A 15,226-nucleotide genomic window follows, 5' to 3' on the forward strand; every position below is an offset into this window, starting at 1 on the left:
CTACATATGTAGGTACACCTAGGTATTTTTATAGATTGGTTCGTCTGTTCGGGTAATTTATGACAAATATAATTGGTGGGCTTGCCTAGGGTGGGGTCCTGCGGTTCCACCCCAAGGAGTCACATATTCTGTATGCCGGGACTGCTGAAGGCTACCATCTTATTCTTTCTTTTATTTTTGCCATTAGTTCTCTTCCGTCTTCTTCATTCCAGTATCTCACCGCTTCACTGAAGCAATGACCGGGATCATCGAAACTCCCTTGGATAATAAAACAACCCTCAAAGTCCCCGGTCTCCATGATCTTCCCATCAATGTGTTACTCTCCCACGATCAATTCGCCACAGGGGTAAATGACTGGTATGGTCACATCCTCACGGCCAAAGAACTGGCGATCCTGGATCTAATCAATACCATCACCGACCGACCGGATTGGCACCGCGCCATATTTGACCAGCAAGTTACCGCTCAATGGCGCGAAGACGCCGTTGCATCGTCGTCGCTGATCAATGACAAAACGTGGGACTGGTGCTTGCAAGAGTTGCAAGACAAGGCTCGACAGTTTGACCGAGACGGCCGCTTGGTCGTCTTCAACACGAACAGCGGTGTTTGTAAATCCGATGCGGCATTATCTTCCGATTTGACATCACAGCTGTCGAATTCTGTCGACCTGCTATCTCATCAAGCCATTCGGGAGAAGCCAGCGTCAGCTGTGGTGAACCTCGTCGACCCATCTTTGTTTCCTCTCGTTTATGGGAGAACGAACGTCCTGGTCGGAGGACAATCGTGTGGAATGGACGAGAATTCCTGGTCATCACGTAGTAAAGAGTGCCTGCTCGTTTCGGAACGCCCGCAACTGGCAAAAGAGCGCTCAACCTGGACATGGGACAGCGGTCGGTACATTTGGTCCTCGAAATTTCAGTGGCTGCCGTGTGAAGTGGAATTCACTGGTCCTCCTGGGTCTACGGATGTTCGAATTTCGTCTTACATCAATAATCTCCATCCGACAAACCACGAGATGTACTCCGCAATCGAGACCGTCATCTCCGGTAGCATCAAGCAATGGAACGAGATTTTGGTTCGTAACAAGTGGAGGAAAGCCATTCCCTCCTTCTACGGGAATTGCGTATCCTGGCCTCGTGGGCCCATACGAATCCGCACTTACGGAGTCGAGTGGAAAGCCCAGTTCCCTGAATGGGCGAAAAAATTGCCCGACAAGGAAGACGAGGATAAACTCTCTGCGGAGGAATACGAAGCCATGTGTGCTCAAGTGGAGGCCTACCTTCAGGAACCTGAATCCAGGGATAAGGTATACTGGGATCAGGTCAGAACGCAAAGGATCCCGGAGGATTGGAAGGCCCGCTGGGGGTTGCTTCGTACAGCTTTGACCAAGTATGGATGCACATTTGTCTTTGAGCACTCGGACCCAGGAACTGCATACTCGTACGAGGACTGGAAAGCAGGGAGGACCGGAAAGTCAATCGTTGGCCCAGCGCACTTCAATTATGTTTGCAGTCCGGATTATGAACTGTCCAGATTCTTTGAAGCAAATCCTTGGTTGACACCCTACGAATGGATGTATAAACCAAAAGAAGAGGACCCTGACGATCACCAGTTCTACACGCTTGCATTGCAGGATGAGTTTCGAGACCGGGGTCTCCAGACTGTCGTCCGGATTCACAGCATCGAGCTAGACCCTGAGACGCCATCCTTCCCCGGCGAGGAGTGGCACACCGAAGGAAACGCAAACGAACGTATAGTCGCCAACGCCATCTACGCGCTTGATTCGGAAAACATGCCCGAGCCGCAAATCAGCTTCCGGCAGAGGTGTAGACTAGGGCCCCGTACCTGGGTCTACGACCGAATTGGTGCCGACGATTCGGACAACGAGGACCGTCCTGCAGATGAAATCGATGACCTAATCCTGAAGTATGCCCTATGGGATGTCAAGTATATAGGGAGGCTTTGCGGATTTGAGGACATTCAGGATAGTCCAGCCTGGCAACAGCTCGGCGAGGTGAGGATGCCCCCGGGCCGGCTGATCTCCTTTCCCAACGCCTTCCAGCGCCGAATGGGCCCATTACAGCTTCAGGACAAGACCAAGCCCGGCCACTGCCGTTTTCTCACTGTGTCTCTTGTCGATCCGACCTACCGGCTTTGCTCTACGCGGAACGTCCCACCCCAGCAGACTGGTTGGACAGGAGGCGATGGCGCTGAGTCTGTGACACAAATGGATCTGGGCGAGGCCCTCGAGCTGAGAGAGGAATTGGTCAAGGAACACGCCAGGAAGGATGAAGGTGTCTTTGAGCTTGCTTCAACTCTCTCGTTTTCTGGGTTTTCGTGAACGTACGGCGTAGCCAGCTAGAATATACACACTTTCTATACTCTGATATGTGGACTGATGCCTGCTCGCGCTACCCAGAAGCCAACGATACAGATCTGGATGTCTTTGTACCAATAGAGAAGCTTCTTGTCACAATATCTATATTTAACTAAGTTCGATATAGATAAAATACGATGTGTAGGACATAGGGCCTAAGATTTGCCTAATATACAAGGAGTAGAAACGCGATGTGGTGTATTTGGCTATCCGAGACCTTAAAGCAAAAAGTAGAAACCAGAATGTTGTATATTTTTATCCATATGCAGCTTCATCTAAAATCCATAAGTCATAGTCTGAGCCACAATTGCCAGATGTACCTGGTCCAGACTTTATGTCGAAAGGTAAACCAGAAGCTTGATAAACCACGTTCAGTCCATGGGACTATTTCAATCATAGGTTTGAAGATACAAGCCTCCCCCAGCACCAGTGTAAATCGACTCGTCTATCATGTATGAGATAATCCTGGCCAGGGTGTTAGCATGTCTGAAAGGTGCTATTCCAGTTCGCGAGTTACATACGATTCTGCTCGACGAGAGCCATGGTATGGCTCATGCGACTTGGGCCCTCGGAACACATTCAAAGTAGGATATGCACTAATAGCAAAGTCCGAACATAGTCTTTCCTCCCGTGTGTAGTCGATCTTGACCAGAGGGATGTTGTCATTTTTCAGCTCCGTAGCCGCTTGATCAAACTTAGGGGCCAAGTTTCTGGAGTGACGACACCACGGCGCGTAGAAATTAGCCAAGACCAAGTCATGCTCCTCCATGAAACCATAGAATGTCTCCTGGGTCAAAGACACGACATCGGAGTTCTTTGTACGAATATTGGCAGTAAAAGCAGTCGTCGTGGCTCCGAGGAGGCTCAGAAGATAGAGGGACGGTCGCATACTGGCAGTGCGGAAACTACATATGTAGGTAACACTGGAGAATTTCGTCAAAAGAGTGGATTCGGAAGGAAACTTTGACGTTGAAACAGATTATGGGATGAAAAGAGAACCGAAGGACTCTTTTAGCGCGGGCTGTGCTGACTCTGTTCTCTTTGTGGCCCCCTCGCCCCAAGCGCGCTAGCCGCAATTCCAATCGAGGTGTTAATTCAAAGCTGACTGTATTTTCCGCAAGTCTCCTTAAACATCAATAGAGCCCCAATACTTACCTAGGTAGTACCATGTGCGTACCTAGGTAACACCCGTGGACGATAAACTACACGGGACGGACCGCCAGTGTGGGTAATGCTCCACATAGTTGGCCCTAAGAAACAACTGCCAACCTCCTACTGTAAGGTATCTTTGTTTGCCTTTTCGTTTGCCTAGTTAAACTGGGAGAGAGTGCGTCCAATATACTGACTCTAATTACCCCTGCTTGGACTATTCGCTTCCTTCCAGAATTTCTTCCCCTTTGAGAATTTGATGATGATGACACCGAAACGTACGGTCAGCGTCATGGCGAGTGCTCTATGAACAAAGTCTCTCATCTGCTTGAGTGGCAATGACAGTAATTCTTGACATACCTGGAATGAATCTATATGTCTCAGTATAGTCAGTAGACCGATACTATGTAGACGCAACCTGTATAGTCTCAAGATAGTCCTCTCGTTCTACTCGCCTAACTAATGGAAAATAACAGGGACTAGCCTGACAACTAGTATTCGTGTATATACTCACACTAGGCTAGTTAGCTAGATCCTGTTCGACCCCGACCAAAACCATGATAGCTAACATAAACCACATCTCTGGCTTTGTATAAATCGTCCCAAGCCAGCCACACCATCCTAGAGACCTAGGAAAGACCTCAAAGGGCAATTCATAAAGCTAATATGTTTTTATTTAAACTAGCAAAGGAATAGCTTTTCCAACCAAGCAGCATGTTAGCTCAGCAGGTGGAGCGTCGGGCTCATGACCCGGAGGTAAGTCAAGGTTCCCACACCATTTATCCATACAAACATCAAACTAACAATACCTAGACCCTGGAGCGAAACCAGGACATGCTATATCTTTTTTTCTTCACATTTTATCGACCCTTAGTTGTGTCCTTGCCTACAGTTTTGCTCACGCAACTAGGTAGGCCTTACAGCTTCCGAGATCAAAGCGGAATTAGCTACTTTCATTAGCTGTATGAGTCCGCTTAGAAGTTTATGATCCAAAAGTTTCCAACTATTATTTTGATCCCCTTATGGGTAGCAATAATCTAGAGGCGATGCCTGGGTTACCACTTTTCTTTTCTTGCCCTTTCCCAATTAGGATACGGAGGGCTCTACCAAGGTACACCACCGAGTTACCAATAGAAGAACAGGTCAGTCATCATGGAATTACCTAGGTAGGTAGTCTCTCTATGCTCACGGAATAGTGGTCCCTGATCGATCAACAAATTTCGTATACAGCCCTGAATATGATCAGAGCTTTGTTGCATCATCAACTCGCGGATACTACTAATATCTTCTTACACATACGCCAACTGCAGTACTTTACAAAACTCAGGATGCATTCCAGGTTATTGAAGACTATCGGAAATATCAAATCGCATCTGCAGGTCTCCATCATACTGCCAAGTATGAATTTGGAGAATGCGACGCGTACCCCTAGGAAAAGCACCCAAGACAAGAGCACCGACAGCTTTCCCCAACGGTGTCCCCATAATCTCCTGATAGTCATCAGTATCGTACAGCCAAGTCCTCAGTTGGCTATCTCCCGCAAGCTCAAGCCCATATCTCGGATATAGCACCTTGACCACAAAGGCATGTGTCTCCTCGTTGACGACGGTCATGCGAAAGACGTACTTCAGAGACTCGATATCAAAGAAAGACTCGTAGTGAGCCTGAGCAATTTGCGACCATTGAGGACCATCAAGTCTGACATTGTTGTCAGCGAAGATAGCAGTGTGTGCCACACGACCGTGGTATTTATTCCAACCCACAGACCCATCTTTCTCGAATCCAAGCCTGCGAAGATGTAGCTTGTGGTAATTCAGTCCAACGGGGAGATTGAGTGGACGAGGATCGCCGATTTCCTCTGGTGCACCAACCCATTCATTGCAGTACTCGTCCCATCGATACCTCTCGTCGGAGGGGTGGATCAGCTGTTCCATCTTTATTGTAGATGGTGAAACGATACATGGACTTTGGCAGTTGGAGTCGTCGGAGTAATTGATCCAGGTTTGGTAGTACTTTCCCTTCTGTCGGAATATGTTGATCATCTCCTCGGTCATTGCGGGGTGTAGATCCAGTACATCGGCCGGGGTTGTTTTGGCTTCAGGTGGTTGATCTTGACAACTGACACGCTTCTCGGGGCCTTGCTTTCCTGAGTCTTCGGGGTGTCCCTCCCCAAGGACCGAGGCAGTTCCATCTAGACCAAGGCCTCTGCGAGTAGACGTCATGTTGAGAATGTCAATATAAAAGAGGAGGCATGGATATGGTCAACGTATTATAGAGAGAAGAGAGTTGTGAGAAACTGGGGGCTACGCGAGAGGTAAATATGGAAGGTGAGACGGAACGTGACTTCGAATATCTCTCAAGTAAGATGCTATTAAGGCTTTTGGATGCATCATACCATAACCAGACGCGTATCCTTCAGACTCTTGCTCTTTTGGATAGATAGAGTACTCGATTATACCCGGAACGCGTCACGATTTAAGTATAGTAGCTGCAATACCATCTGATCTCGAATTTCAACCCATATATGCTGGCATGATCTTTGAAGATCCGATCTTTATGCTAATACGTGCCTACTGGACTTTATCAATGTATGTAGGTGCATATTTCGGTGTTTTTGTTGGATGATCAGTGGACAATTAGACCATAGATAGGCTGCACGCGTGGGCGATTTCCCCTAGAGCTATGATACGATACTGGGTTGATACAGTTGGAGGGAGACTCAATTTATGACTTGCACTTTATTTTTATTAGGGAAGCTACAGCGGGATTCTCTTGCTGGGTCCTACCAGGTAATAGTCGTGAAAGTCTTGACCAGACGTATTCATCGGCGATCACGGCGACTCTTTTCATCAATGTGTACTCAGCCATTGTTCTTTCGAAGGGATCCTGGAGATAGACGTTGTTCTTTACCCTGAGAAGGAGCAAAGTCTGCACTTCTGCTCTCAAAGAACTCGTGAGCTTTCATGATCAATCTCAGGGCCTTCTCAACACCAGGAGAAACGGAGGATCCATGGACCGTCATCCATCGTTGTAAAAGCTGCTCCAGATGAGGCCCTAGTTCTAGTAAGGCAATATGGCGAAGGTGCATTGTGAGCTGTGGATGACAGAAGCCGCCCATGAGAGTCAACATTGCCGTTCCGAGCCTAATAAGAATATTTCTTATATCAGTAATAATATACCACAGCCGAGGGGCCTGGATGAGACATACGAAAGTGAGCATGGCCATGTATCTACCATGACGGTATACGGCACCTGCTTCAGATACCTTAATTTGAATAGGCAAGTGTCGAGAGCAACCCGGCAACCATCGAGTACACGCAGGTTGTTGTTGAGGTCCCACAGTGGATTAGAGAGAGCCCATTCTAGATAAGGTCGATAGATGACACTTCGACAACTGAGATACCACTGTCTCAAATACTCGCTATGCGGATCATCTGCGGGTTTTCCATCTTCGGGAAACTGGAGACTCGGGGGTAGTGTTTGATACCAATCTTGTAGTTGGCGCGCCAGCTCTTGGTTCACAGATGGAAAATTATTGGAATCAATTTGAAGACCAATGTCGCGGTCATACAGCATGTAGTGGGCTCGGTTGAGGAGCCTTCGGAGTGCTATCGATGCGAGGAAGTAGAATGTCGACTTTTCTTCCTCTTCAATAGCTTCATGCGAGTGGAATTTGCCCGGGAGTGAAAATATTGATTCGATCTCAGCATTGCAGTTTTGCGGAAGGGATGGCAATTCTGAAATATAATTGCTAGGGCCAGTCAGACTGCAATAATTGTAACGTTTCATTGCCCGTCCTTACCTTTCTAGTACAAAGCAAGACCAGAATATTCTGGTGATGCGTTCTCGATCGTCGCGCTCAGGATTGTCAAAGGGGCAAGAGAGCAGGAAACGACAACGAGTCGCCGCGCTGTTCACATAAGACCATGTTTGCAGCGGCCTTTGTAAAAATGAGAAGTAGAGTCTAAATATTCGTCAGCTTTGTCTTGGCTCGCCGTTTCAGCCGGCAGCAATGTTGGCATACCCAGTCAGCAAGAGACATTGACATGCTTCGACATTCATCTCAATGTGGGCCAAGTGAAGCATCTTCATTGCGGCAGTGAACCATGACGCTCCTTGCAGCTTCAGCTGCTCAGACCTGCTTTCAGAACTGTCTTCTTGGTCTGTCACGGAAGCGCCGACGCAGCCCAACGCCATGACTAATAACGCGAGACATGACTGGCAGCTAGGCTCCAGGTTCTCCTGCCATATCCTCAATTGCAAGGACTTCAGATCGTCCAAGCTAATTGTCGGGAACCAAAAGTTATATGTCCGTTGGAATATACCTACCATATCTTTGACCTCTGACAAGCCCACGCTGGGAAATATGCCATATAGTTTGCTTTGAAAGGACGGCCGTCCATATTCGAGCGACAAAAATGATGACTCTGCCTCATTTAATATTGAAGGATGATCACGGAAAACTGACCACCTCAAAAGAGACTCTGCCGAAGAAAGATGCCCTGACGAAAGCACTGCGCTTTCCGTGGGGTCCCTAGTTGCCCACCGGCCTGAATGATGGCGTGAATCCTGAGGTACCGGTGTAATTGTTGAACCAGGGGACGTTGAGTTGGCCTGGATACCATTCATCGCCCTTACATTGGAGTCCATAGCCTGAATTTTATCATCAGCAAGTAAGACATGACCTTTGGCGACTCCATACGTACGACCATCCCCTTAAGTTCTTCAATAGAAGCTTCCATTCGCAAGACCGTATCCAAGATCATTTCACTTTTCCCTCTCCTGATCTACGTCAATCGCTGATCTTCGAAATGGCGTCAACCCACTTACGAAATAGCTTCTGTTCCGTATAGACATGTTTGGTTCAGGCTCACACAGGGTCCACATGGATCCCGAGCATCACACCTGTCGAGTCTGTCAATCGCCAAGCACTACAAAACAAGGTGTGGCATCACTAGCCTCGTCTTGCGATGGCGGCATGAGTCGCACTGTGAGGTGGTTTAGTTTGGATGTTCGAACCAACTTGCTAGCCGAGGGAGAATGAGACGGACCGCTCGAGCCGCCCTGAATCTCTTCATTTCGAGCCAGGATACTGATATTGGGGAGATTTCCCCTAGCAAAGAAGTTCCTTGATCAACTTCGATAATGAGCTTGTATGGGCAGCAAATGGACGAATTAATGACGCCAGCAGCAAGGACACGGTTGGGAAGGTCGACATGAACTTCGGACGACGTTAACGCGGGCGTGCACGTGATTCACCCATTTCGGCAGATAATTTCGGTTTCGCATATCTAACTAACCATATTTAGATGGAAGTGATGAATCAAAGTGTTTATTTGGGGTATTTGAATGATACTAGTCATGGGTAGTATGTAAACCAGCCCGAGTGTTGCGAAACCGGGCGCGTGCACTAAAATGGTTCTATAGATGTGGACTACATAAGATGTAGATTTGACCAGCTGGTCGGGTCGAAAGGTTATCAGGGAATGAGATTGGCAGTATATATGAGATTGCAGCTTATTTAGCAAACTAAAATCCGATCATTAAGTCTTCACAAAGAAACAGGCTCTAACAGCATACCAAAGGTGATATCCTGCACCTTAACCAGATGCTCATCCATAGGCCCTGGGCCACAGGCTGCAGTTCCCACGCCTGCAACTTGGTCATCCAATCTCAGAAACACCGCGTCATCTTTGACCAGATCACAAGGGTGTTGTGCCGCCTCAATAGTCTTATCAGAGTATTGACTAGCTGTCCAGTTCAAGCTTGCCGTTCCTCCGTTGACCACTGTACTTTGTTGCGGGCTTGTGCGGAAGCCTATGCCGCTCTTAGTGAGAAGCTCCACCCAAGCAGTGTCCGTGCGGTTTCCATTCTCCTGTGGAATGTCATAAATCGTCTGTAGTGACGCGATGTCATCAACATTCCACAAACCAAACTTCTGGGCAGCCTTCTTGTCCGGATAAGATTCTCCAGGACCAAGTCCGAGCCAGCGTGCTGACTGCAAATTAGAGTTTGCGCGAAGATTCATACCGACACGAGGAACAGTTGCTGGTGCAGCTCCAGTCGGTTGCAAGCTTATGGTAATGGACAACGACCCGTTCGGAGTGATGGTGTAACGCGCGAGACATTTCCATCCCCAGGAAAGAACTGGAGGCGAGAGGAACGTCTCAGTTTCGATACAAACACCTTCATTCTCCATCGACGACATGTTGAATGAACGGAACTGGTTTGTGAGATTGTTCACTCCGAATCGCTTCGAATAGGGCGCCGCAGAAGGTACGTCGTTGTCTGTCGGAGGACGCCAGAAACCAGGTATCATGGCAAGCCCTGTGTCGGGATGCGGCTCAAGAATAGACGTCGAGTTGTATGTCCACTTCCTGAGATGTCCCCGAATGCGGTCAAACTCAAAGGACCAGTTGGCTCCGCTGACAGCCACAGTTGTCTTGGTGGAGTTGGTCGAGATAGCATCCTGAGCAGAGTTCAAGCTGACTGGGACTTTCTCGGTTGGCTTTGATACCAGCTGTTGGGTCCAAGCAACGACAAAGGCCCCCTGATCCCATTCAACCTGTCCTCGTTGCTCAACTGTAATAGTCAGATAGGCCGGGTGGACTTTGTGTTGGAAGAGGTCTGTCGGGAGAGGAATCTCAGCAGATTGACCGGCGTGTAGAATGGGCAGCTCCAGCGGTCCGGTTTCCAAGGTTTTTGCTCTAGGTAGGAAGGTTAGCTTGCCTTGGATCGATTGAGATGATAGTTAGACTCACTCTTTGTCAAACGACTCCAGCTTGTATGAAGCTTGAAGATGGCTTAGGTCCGAGAAGTTGTACCGGTTCTTTAGAGCCAAAAATTGTCCACGGACTTCCAACTTGACTGGTTCAAAGGCTCTCTTCAGCTCCAACAGACCTGGCAGAGGCTGGTGGGCGCTGTTCAAGAGACCATCCATCACAAACGTTCCATCATTCGGATAGTCGTCGAAGTCACCACCATAGGCATAAAAGCCGTCTTTCTGGTTGTTTCCTTCAACGTACAACCCGTGATTGGCCCATTCCCAGATGAAACCACCCTGCAAACGCGGGATCCCATCAAAGCATTTCTCGTACTCCGTAAGCAGGCCGGGTCCGTTACCCATGGCATGAGCGTACTCACATAGAATGATAGGTTTGTCGAACTCGCCATTGTTTGAGACACCCTCAGTGGCTGCCAAGGACCGCAGCCGGCTGATCTCCGGGTACATGTAGCTGAACATGTCTGTAGTTTCCGCATGAATGTCGCCCTCGTAGTGGACCAAGCGTGTACTGTCGAAGGCCCGGGCATACTCTACCATAGAGCGTTGACATGTACCGAAGAAAGCCTCATTCCCCATAGACCAGATAATAATACTAGCATGGTTCTTGTCTCGCTGTATCAGAGAATGAACTCGGTCAACGTAGGCTGCCCGCCACATAGGATTGTCTGATGTATGTGTACCACACTTGGGGAAAGTCATTGCCTTGCGCTCCTCGTAGCCAAGGGTTTCGTCCATGTCCATTGGGCGTGAGACGGCGTCATAGAAGCCATGGCATTCAAGATCGGCTTCATCGATAACCCAGAAGCCCAGCTCATCAGCCATATCAAGAAGCCGAGGGTCGGGGGGATAGTGGCTGCAGCGAAGGGCATTGACGTTGTGGGCTTTCATGAGAAGCAGATCTTTCCTCATAAAGTCCACCGGCACGGCGCGACCCAAAAGGGGGTGGTGGTCGTGTCGGTTGACTCCACGAAGCTGAATAGCATTTCCGTTGACGGTAATGAGACCACCCTTCCGCTCAACTTTGCGGAAACCAGTGCGCTGAGTAGTTTTGAACGTCTCGTCGGATCTAGGAGTTTTCAGGAGCATCTCCACTTCGTACAGATACGGCTGCTCGGCAGTCCATTTCTTGGGGTTGGCAACAGGCAAGCTGAGTTCAACTGCGGATTTTGTTGGCTCCACGGTGCACTCTGTAGAAGCAATGACATGGCTGTTGCTCTCTACCGCCTCAATTAAATTGAGTGTAATAGAGCTTTTCTCCGAGACTTGATAGTCGATCGTTGCGAGAAGCGTCGCATTTTCGTATTTTGCATCGAGATCTGTGCGAATGAACCAGTCATTCAAACGATCGCTGGTTGGGAGCGCAATCAAAGTGACGTCCCGGAAAATTCCTATTACCATGATATATATTAGCAGATGATCCTTTCACACTGTCGCATATCGAAAATTAAATTTACCAGATAGCCACCACTGATCCTGGTCTTCGATATACGTAGAGTCTGACCACTGGTACACCCGCACAAAGACTTCATTTTCACCTTCCTGCAAAAATGGTGTGACGTCAAATTCAGAGGGGTTTCTGCTACCCTGCGCGTACCCGACCAGGGACTTATTCACCCAAACGTGGTACGCGCTATCGACGCCGTCGAACCGCAAACGAACCTCTGGTTTGTTGGCTTGCCATTCGGCCGGCACTTGGAACTTCCGACGGTATGTGCCAGTTGGGTTGTCGGTGGGTACGAAAGGAGGACATACTGGGATGGGGAATTGTGTGTTGGTATAATTTGGCTTTCCCCAACCCTGCAACTGCCAGTGACCTGGAACGTTGATGCTAGACCAGTCCCCATCAGAAGTTTTTTCGTTAGGCTCGGGAGCCTCCGGTGGTGACTGGGACATATTGAATTCCCAGACTCCATTGAGAAGTAGAGATGTAGAGGGAATATGATAAGAACGCGCGGGGAGGGTATTTCTGCGAAAAACCGCGGGGTTCATGAAGTCGGGCCATTCGGGATCGGCCTGCATGGTCAGCTCTTTGGTCTGCGGAGAGCCCATAATGGTAAAATGCGAAATTGAAGGGAATGAATTCGGACTCTTGGATCGACTAGGGAGTTTGGGCCAGCTCTGGTCCTCCGCGTCCTTTATACCAGAATGTTGGACTAGATGACGTCGGAGCTTGAGAAGCCCCACAAGTGGGATTATTCTGCATATTTTATGGACCTAGCGGGGGTTGGATGACTTGTCGGCGTGTAGTGCAGGACTCGGCATGCAATTATCACCTGTTGTCGCGGGTCTATCGGAGCCGATGAGGTGTGGAGTTGATTTCGCGGAGAGAGTGGATATTCACTAACCAATAGAAGCCTCTGGGGGTAACGGCGCCGGGGAAATCGGAGCCGTAGGAGATTTTGGGAATTTCGGAGGTTTCAGTTTCCCACAAAAAGTGAAGATGTCCAATCCCCATCCTATCACGTGTACATGTGGATCTCGACGGGTGTATCGGGGAACACGTTAGTGTCTAAACTCGTCCTTCGGCAAAGCGAACTTGGCAGCCAACTTCCCCAGATCTTAATATGACCCGGGGCCGAGAATCTGTACCCCGAGGCTGGCCCAGAAGAATGCGGAGGTAGTAGGCACATGGTATGAGAAGCTTAAAGTATTAAATCTACGAAATTCCCCACCTAACAGCAGCAGGATTTTCTTAATTTTCTTGATCAAATCTCTTTTGAAATCCCTTGGACACTCTTGTCCTTTTCCCCCCTTTTCCAGTATGGGTGTTGATCAAGACAAATCTGGTGAAATTGTCCACCTGGAGGCTACTCCAGTGACGATGGATCCCACCTATATGAAGCAGCCTGAGCACCCTGATGGAGTCTCGGGATCTGTTATGAGCTTGAAGGTGGCCCTTACCAATTACCGGAATTCTCTACTGTTCAGTCTGTTCTTCTGCTTCTCTGCCGTTCTTTGGGGTTACGACATGCAGGTCAGCGGAGGCCTTCTTGCCGCTCCCGAGTTCCGCGCGGTGTTTGGATACACCCAGGCTGATGGCACGACTATCCTCCCGGCGGAATGGCAAGCTGCTTTCAATATGATCGCCACAGTTGGTGGAATGATTGGAAGTCTGCTCTGCGGCCCTATCTCGCCTTACGCAGGTCGAAAGATGACTTTGACCATCGCATGTGTCATCTCCAGTGGCTCTGTCTTCTTGCAGTTCTTTGCGTTCACTCGGGGTGTTCTGCTTGCTGGGAAATTGATCAACGGCATCGCACTCGGCATGTTCCTTGTCACCGCGTGTGCCTACTGTTCCGAGGCCTGTCCTGTCGTGCTTCGCGGCATCACCATTGCCATGGTCAATCTCTTTGTTGTTGTCGGCCAGCTCCTCGGGAACTGCCTCATCAAGGCTTTCGGTGGGCGATCAGACAGTTTTGCCTACAGAATCCCCTTTTCTTTTCAGTGGATTTTCCCGGCGATCCTTCTTGCTGGCGTGTGGTTCTGCCCTGAATCCCCGTATTGGTATGTCCAAAGGGGCAAGCATACAGAGGCAAAAAAGTCCCTCGAACGATTCCAGACTGGCGGGAGCATTGATAGCTGGCTTATCGAGATCCAAGAGACAGTCCGTATAGAAGAGGAATCAGCATCATCTGCTAGCTACTTGGATTGTTTCCGAGGGACTGATCTCCGTCGAACCCTGATTGTCATGTCGGTTTGGACTATCAACTCTTTCAGTGGTGTCAACTTTGTGCTTAGCTACTCCACGTACTTCTTCCAAAGTAAGTCTCCTCAAGTCCACATTCATTTTTGTTAACTAATAAATCTTTTCCAATTATAGTCGCCGGCATCCCTACCTCTTCATCGTTCGACATGGGCGTCGGCGTGACTGCAGTTGGTGTCCTAGGAAACATCTGCTCGTGGTGGGTCATCAACATGATCGGTCGCAGAGCTCTCGTCCCTGGTATGCTCATTCTCACTGTGATTCTCTTCATCATTGGCATTCTAGACGTGGTACCGGGTTACAATTCCTCCACTGCCATGGGCCAGTGCGTATTGATTATCGTCTGGAACTTCTTCTACGACCTCACTCTTGGACCTCTTGGATACGTGATCTGCGGAGAAATGTCTTCCACTCGGTTGCGGTCATACGGCGTCAGCATTGGTTTCTTTACGCAAAATTTCTGGACGTTGATTATGACGCTCACGACGCCTTACATGATAAACCCTGATGAAGGAAACCTTCGGGGCAAGACAGGCTTCATCTTTGGTGGATTCTCAGTCATTGCCTGTATCTGGACTTACTTCTGCTTGCCAGAGACCAAAGGCAGGACCTTTGAGCAGCTGGATCATATGTTTGAGCAGAAGATCTCGGCACGCAAATTTGCCGAGTATGACCAAAGACCACATGAAGGATAAGCTGGGGTAACCGTTTATATCCCGTCCGGGCATAGGTTCCACTCCTAGATAGCTGTATAAATACACAGTACCTTGGTACCTGATTCTATAATATTCTATGAACTCTCTCAGTAGGCTCGTAATCGATGTATCCCAAGGCTGGCAAGTCCCTACAGTCAAAGCCAAGCGTAATGTATCCTCGCTGGGCAGTGTATCTTAATGGTACTTCCACAATAGTATAGCAAAATGTCCATATGCCCTACTCTCTAATCGCCATATATAGTGCTGTAAGACTACTAAGATCTACAGTCAATATGGATAACCTCTAGGGTAATACTGTATATACCTTTGGACTAATCACACCACCTCGGCAACCCTTAACTTTCTTGGAGGCTTAAGTGATCCTTGGCATTATAAATGCCGAAGGGGACTTTTGACACGATTGTAGAAGAGCGTTTCACCTTTGTTGGAGAATTATTACAGGAGCATTTTACTGGGAAAGTATTGCTGTCGTTCATTCACTACACTACCTAATAAAA

At 48.6% G+C, this 15,226-nt stretch overlaps 6 protein-coding genes across 6 annotated transcripts; 2 read left to right on the forward strand and 4 right to left on the reverse strand.

Annotated features, from left to right (window-relative positions):
• Positions 1 to 235: 235 nt before the first annotated feature.
• On the forward strand, positions 236 to 2,341 carry N7489_010645 (DUF4246 domain-containing protein; the record flags this gene model as incomplete). The annotated part of the gene is made up of 1 exon (XM_056716394.1): positions 236 to 2,341. One exon carries the CDS (start codon positions 236 to 238, stop codon positions 2,339 to 2,341), a length of 2,106 nt encoding a protein of 701 aa, XP_056564016.1.
• A 425-nt stretch (positions 2,342 to 2,766) lies between these two features.
• N7489_010646 (uncharacterized protein) lies at positions 2,767 to 3,266 on the reverse strand (the record flags this gene model as incomplete). The annotated part of the gene is made up of 2 exons (XM_056716395.1): positions 2,767 to 2,842; positions 2,899 to 3,266. 2 exons carry the CDS (start codon positions 3,264 to 3,266, stop codon positions 2,767 to 2,769), a joined length of 444 nt encoding a protein of 147 aa, XP_056564017.1.
• A 1,600-nt stretch (positions 3,267 to 4,866) lies between these two features.
• N7489_010647 (uncharacterized protein) lies at positions 4,867 to 5,748 on the reverse strand (the record flags this gene model as incomplete). The annotated part of the gene is made up of 1 exon (XM_056716396.1): positions 4,867 to 5,748. One exon carries the CDS (start codon positions 5,746 to 5,748, stop codon positions 4,867 to 4,869), a length of 882 nt encoding a protein of 293 aa, XP_056564018.1.
• A 638-nt stretch (positions 5,749 to 6,386) lies between these two features.
• N7489_010648 (fungal specific transcription factor domain-containing protein) lies at positions 6,387 to 8,176 on the reverse strand (the record flags this gene model as incomplete). Its single annotated transcript, XM_056716397.1, has 4 exons — positions 6,387 to 6,669; positions 6,735 to 7,277; positions 7,329 to 7,466; positions 7,551 to 8,176. 4 exons carry the CDS (start codon positions 8,174 to 8,176, stop codon positions 6,387 to 6,389), a joined length of 1,590 nt encoding a protein of 529 aa, XP_056564019.1.
• Positions 8,177 to 9,077: 901 nt separating this feature from the next.
• On the reverse strand, positions 9,078 to 12,359 carry N7489_010649 (putative beta-galactosidase; the record flags this gene model as incomplete). The annotated part of the gene is made up of 3 exons (XM_056716398.1): positions 9,078 to 10,233; positions 10,288 to 11,698; positions 11,765 to 12,359. The coding sequence occupies 3 exons, from the start codon at positions 12,357 to 12,359 to the stop codon at positions 9,078 to 9,080; spliced, it is 3,162 nt and encodes a 1,053-aa protein (XP_056564020.1).
• A 712-nt stretch (positions 12,360 to 13,071) lies between these two features.
• N7489_010650 (uncharacterized protein) lies at positions 13,072 to 14,708 on the forward strand (the record flags this gene model as incomplete). The annotated part of the gene is made up of 2 exons (XM_056716399.1): positions 13,072 to 14,071; positions 14,131 to 14,708. 2 exons carry the CDS (start codon positions 13,072 to 13,074, stop codon positions 14,706 to 14,708), a joined length of 1,578 nt encoding a protein of 525 aa, XP_056564021.1.
• Positions 14,709 to 15,226: the final 518 nt, after the last annotated feature.

Source organism: Penicillium chrysogenum (genome assembly GCF_028827035.1).
Source record: "Penicillium chrysogenum strain IBT 35668 chromosome Unknown utg000005l_segment0_segment0, whole genome shotgun sequence".
Lineage (NCBI taxonomy): Eukaryota > Fungi > Ascomycota > Eurotiomycetes > Eurotiales > Aspergillaceae > Penicillium > Penicillium chrysogenum.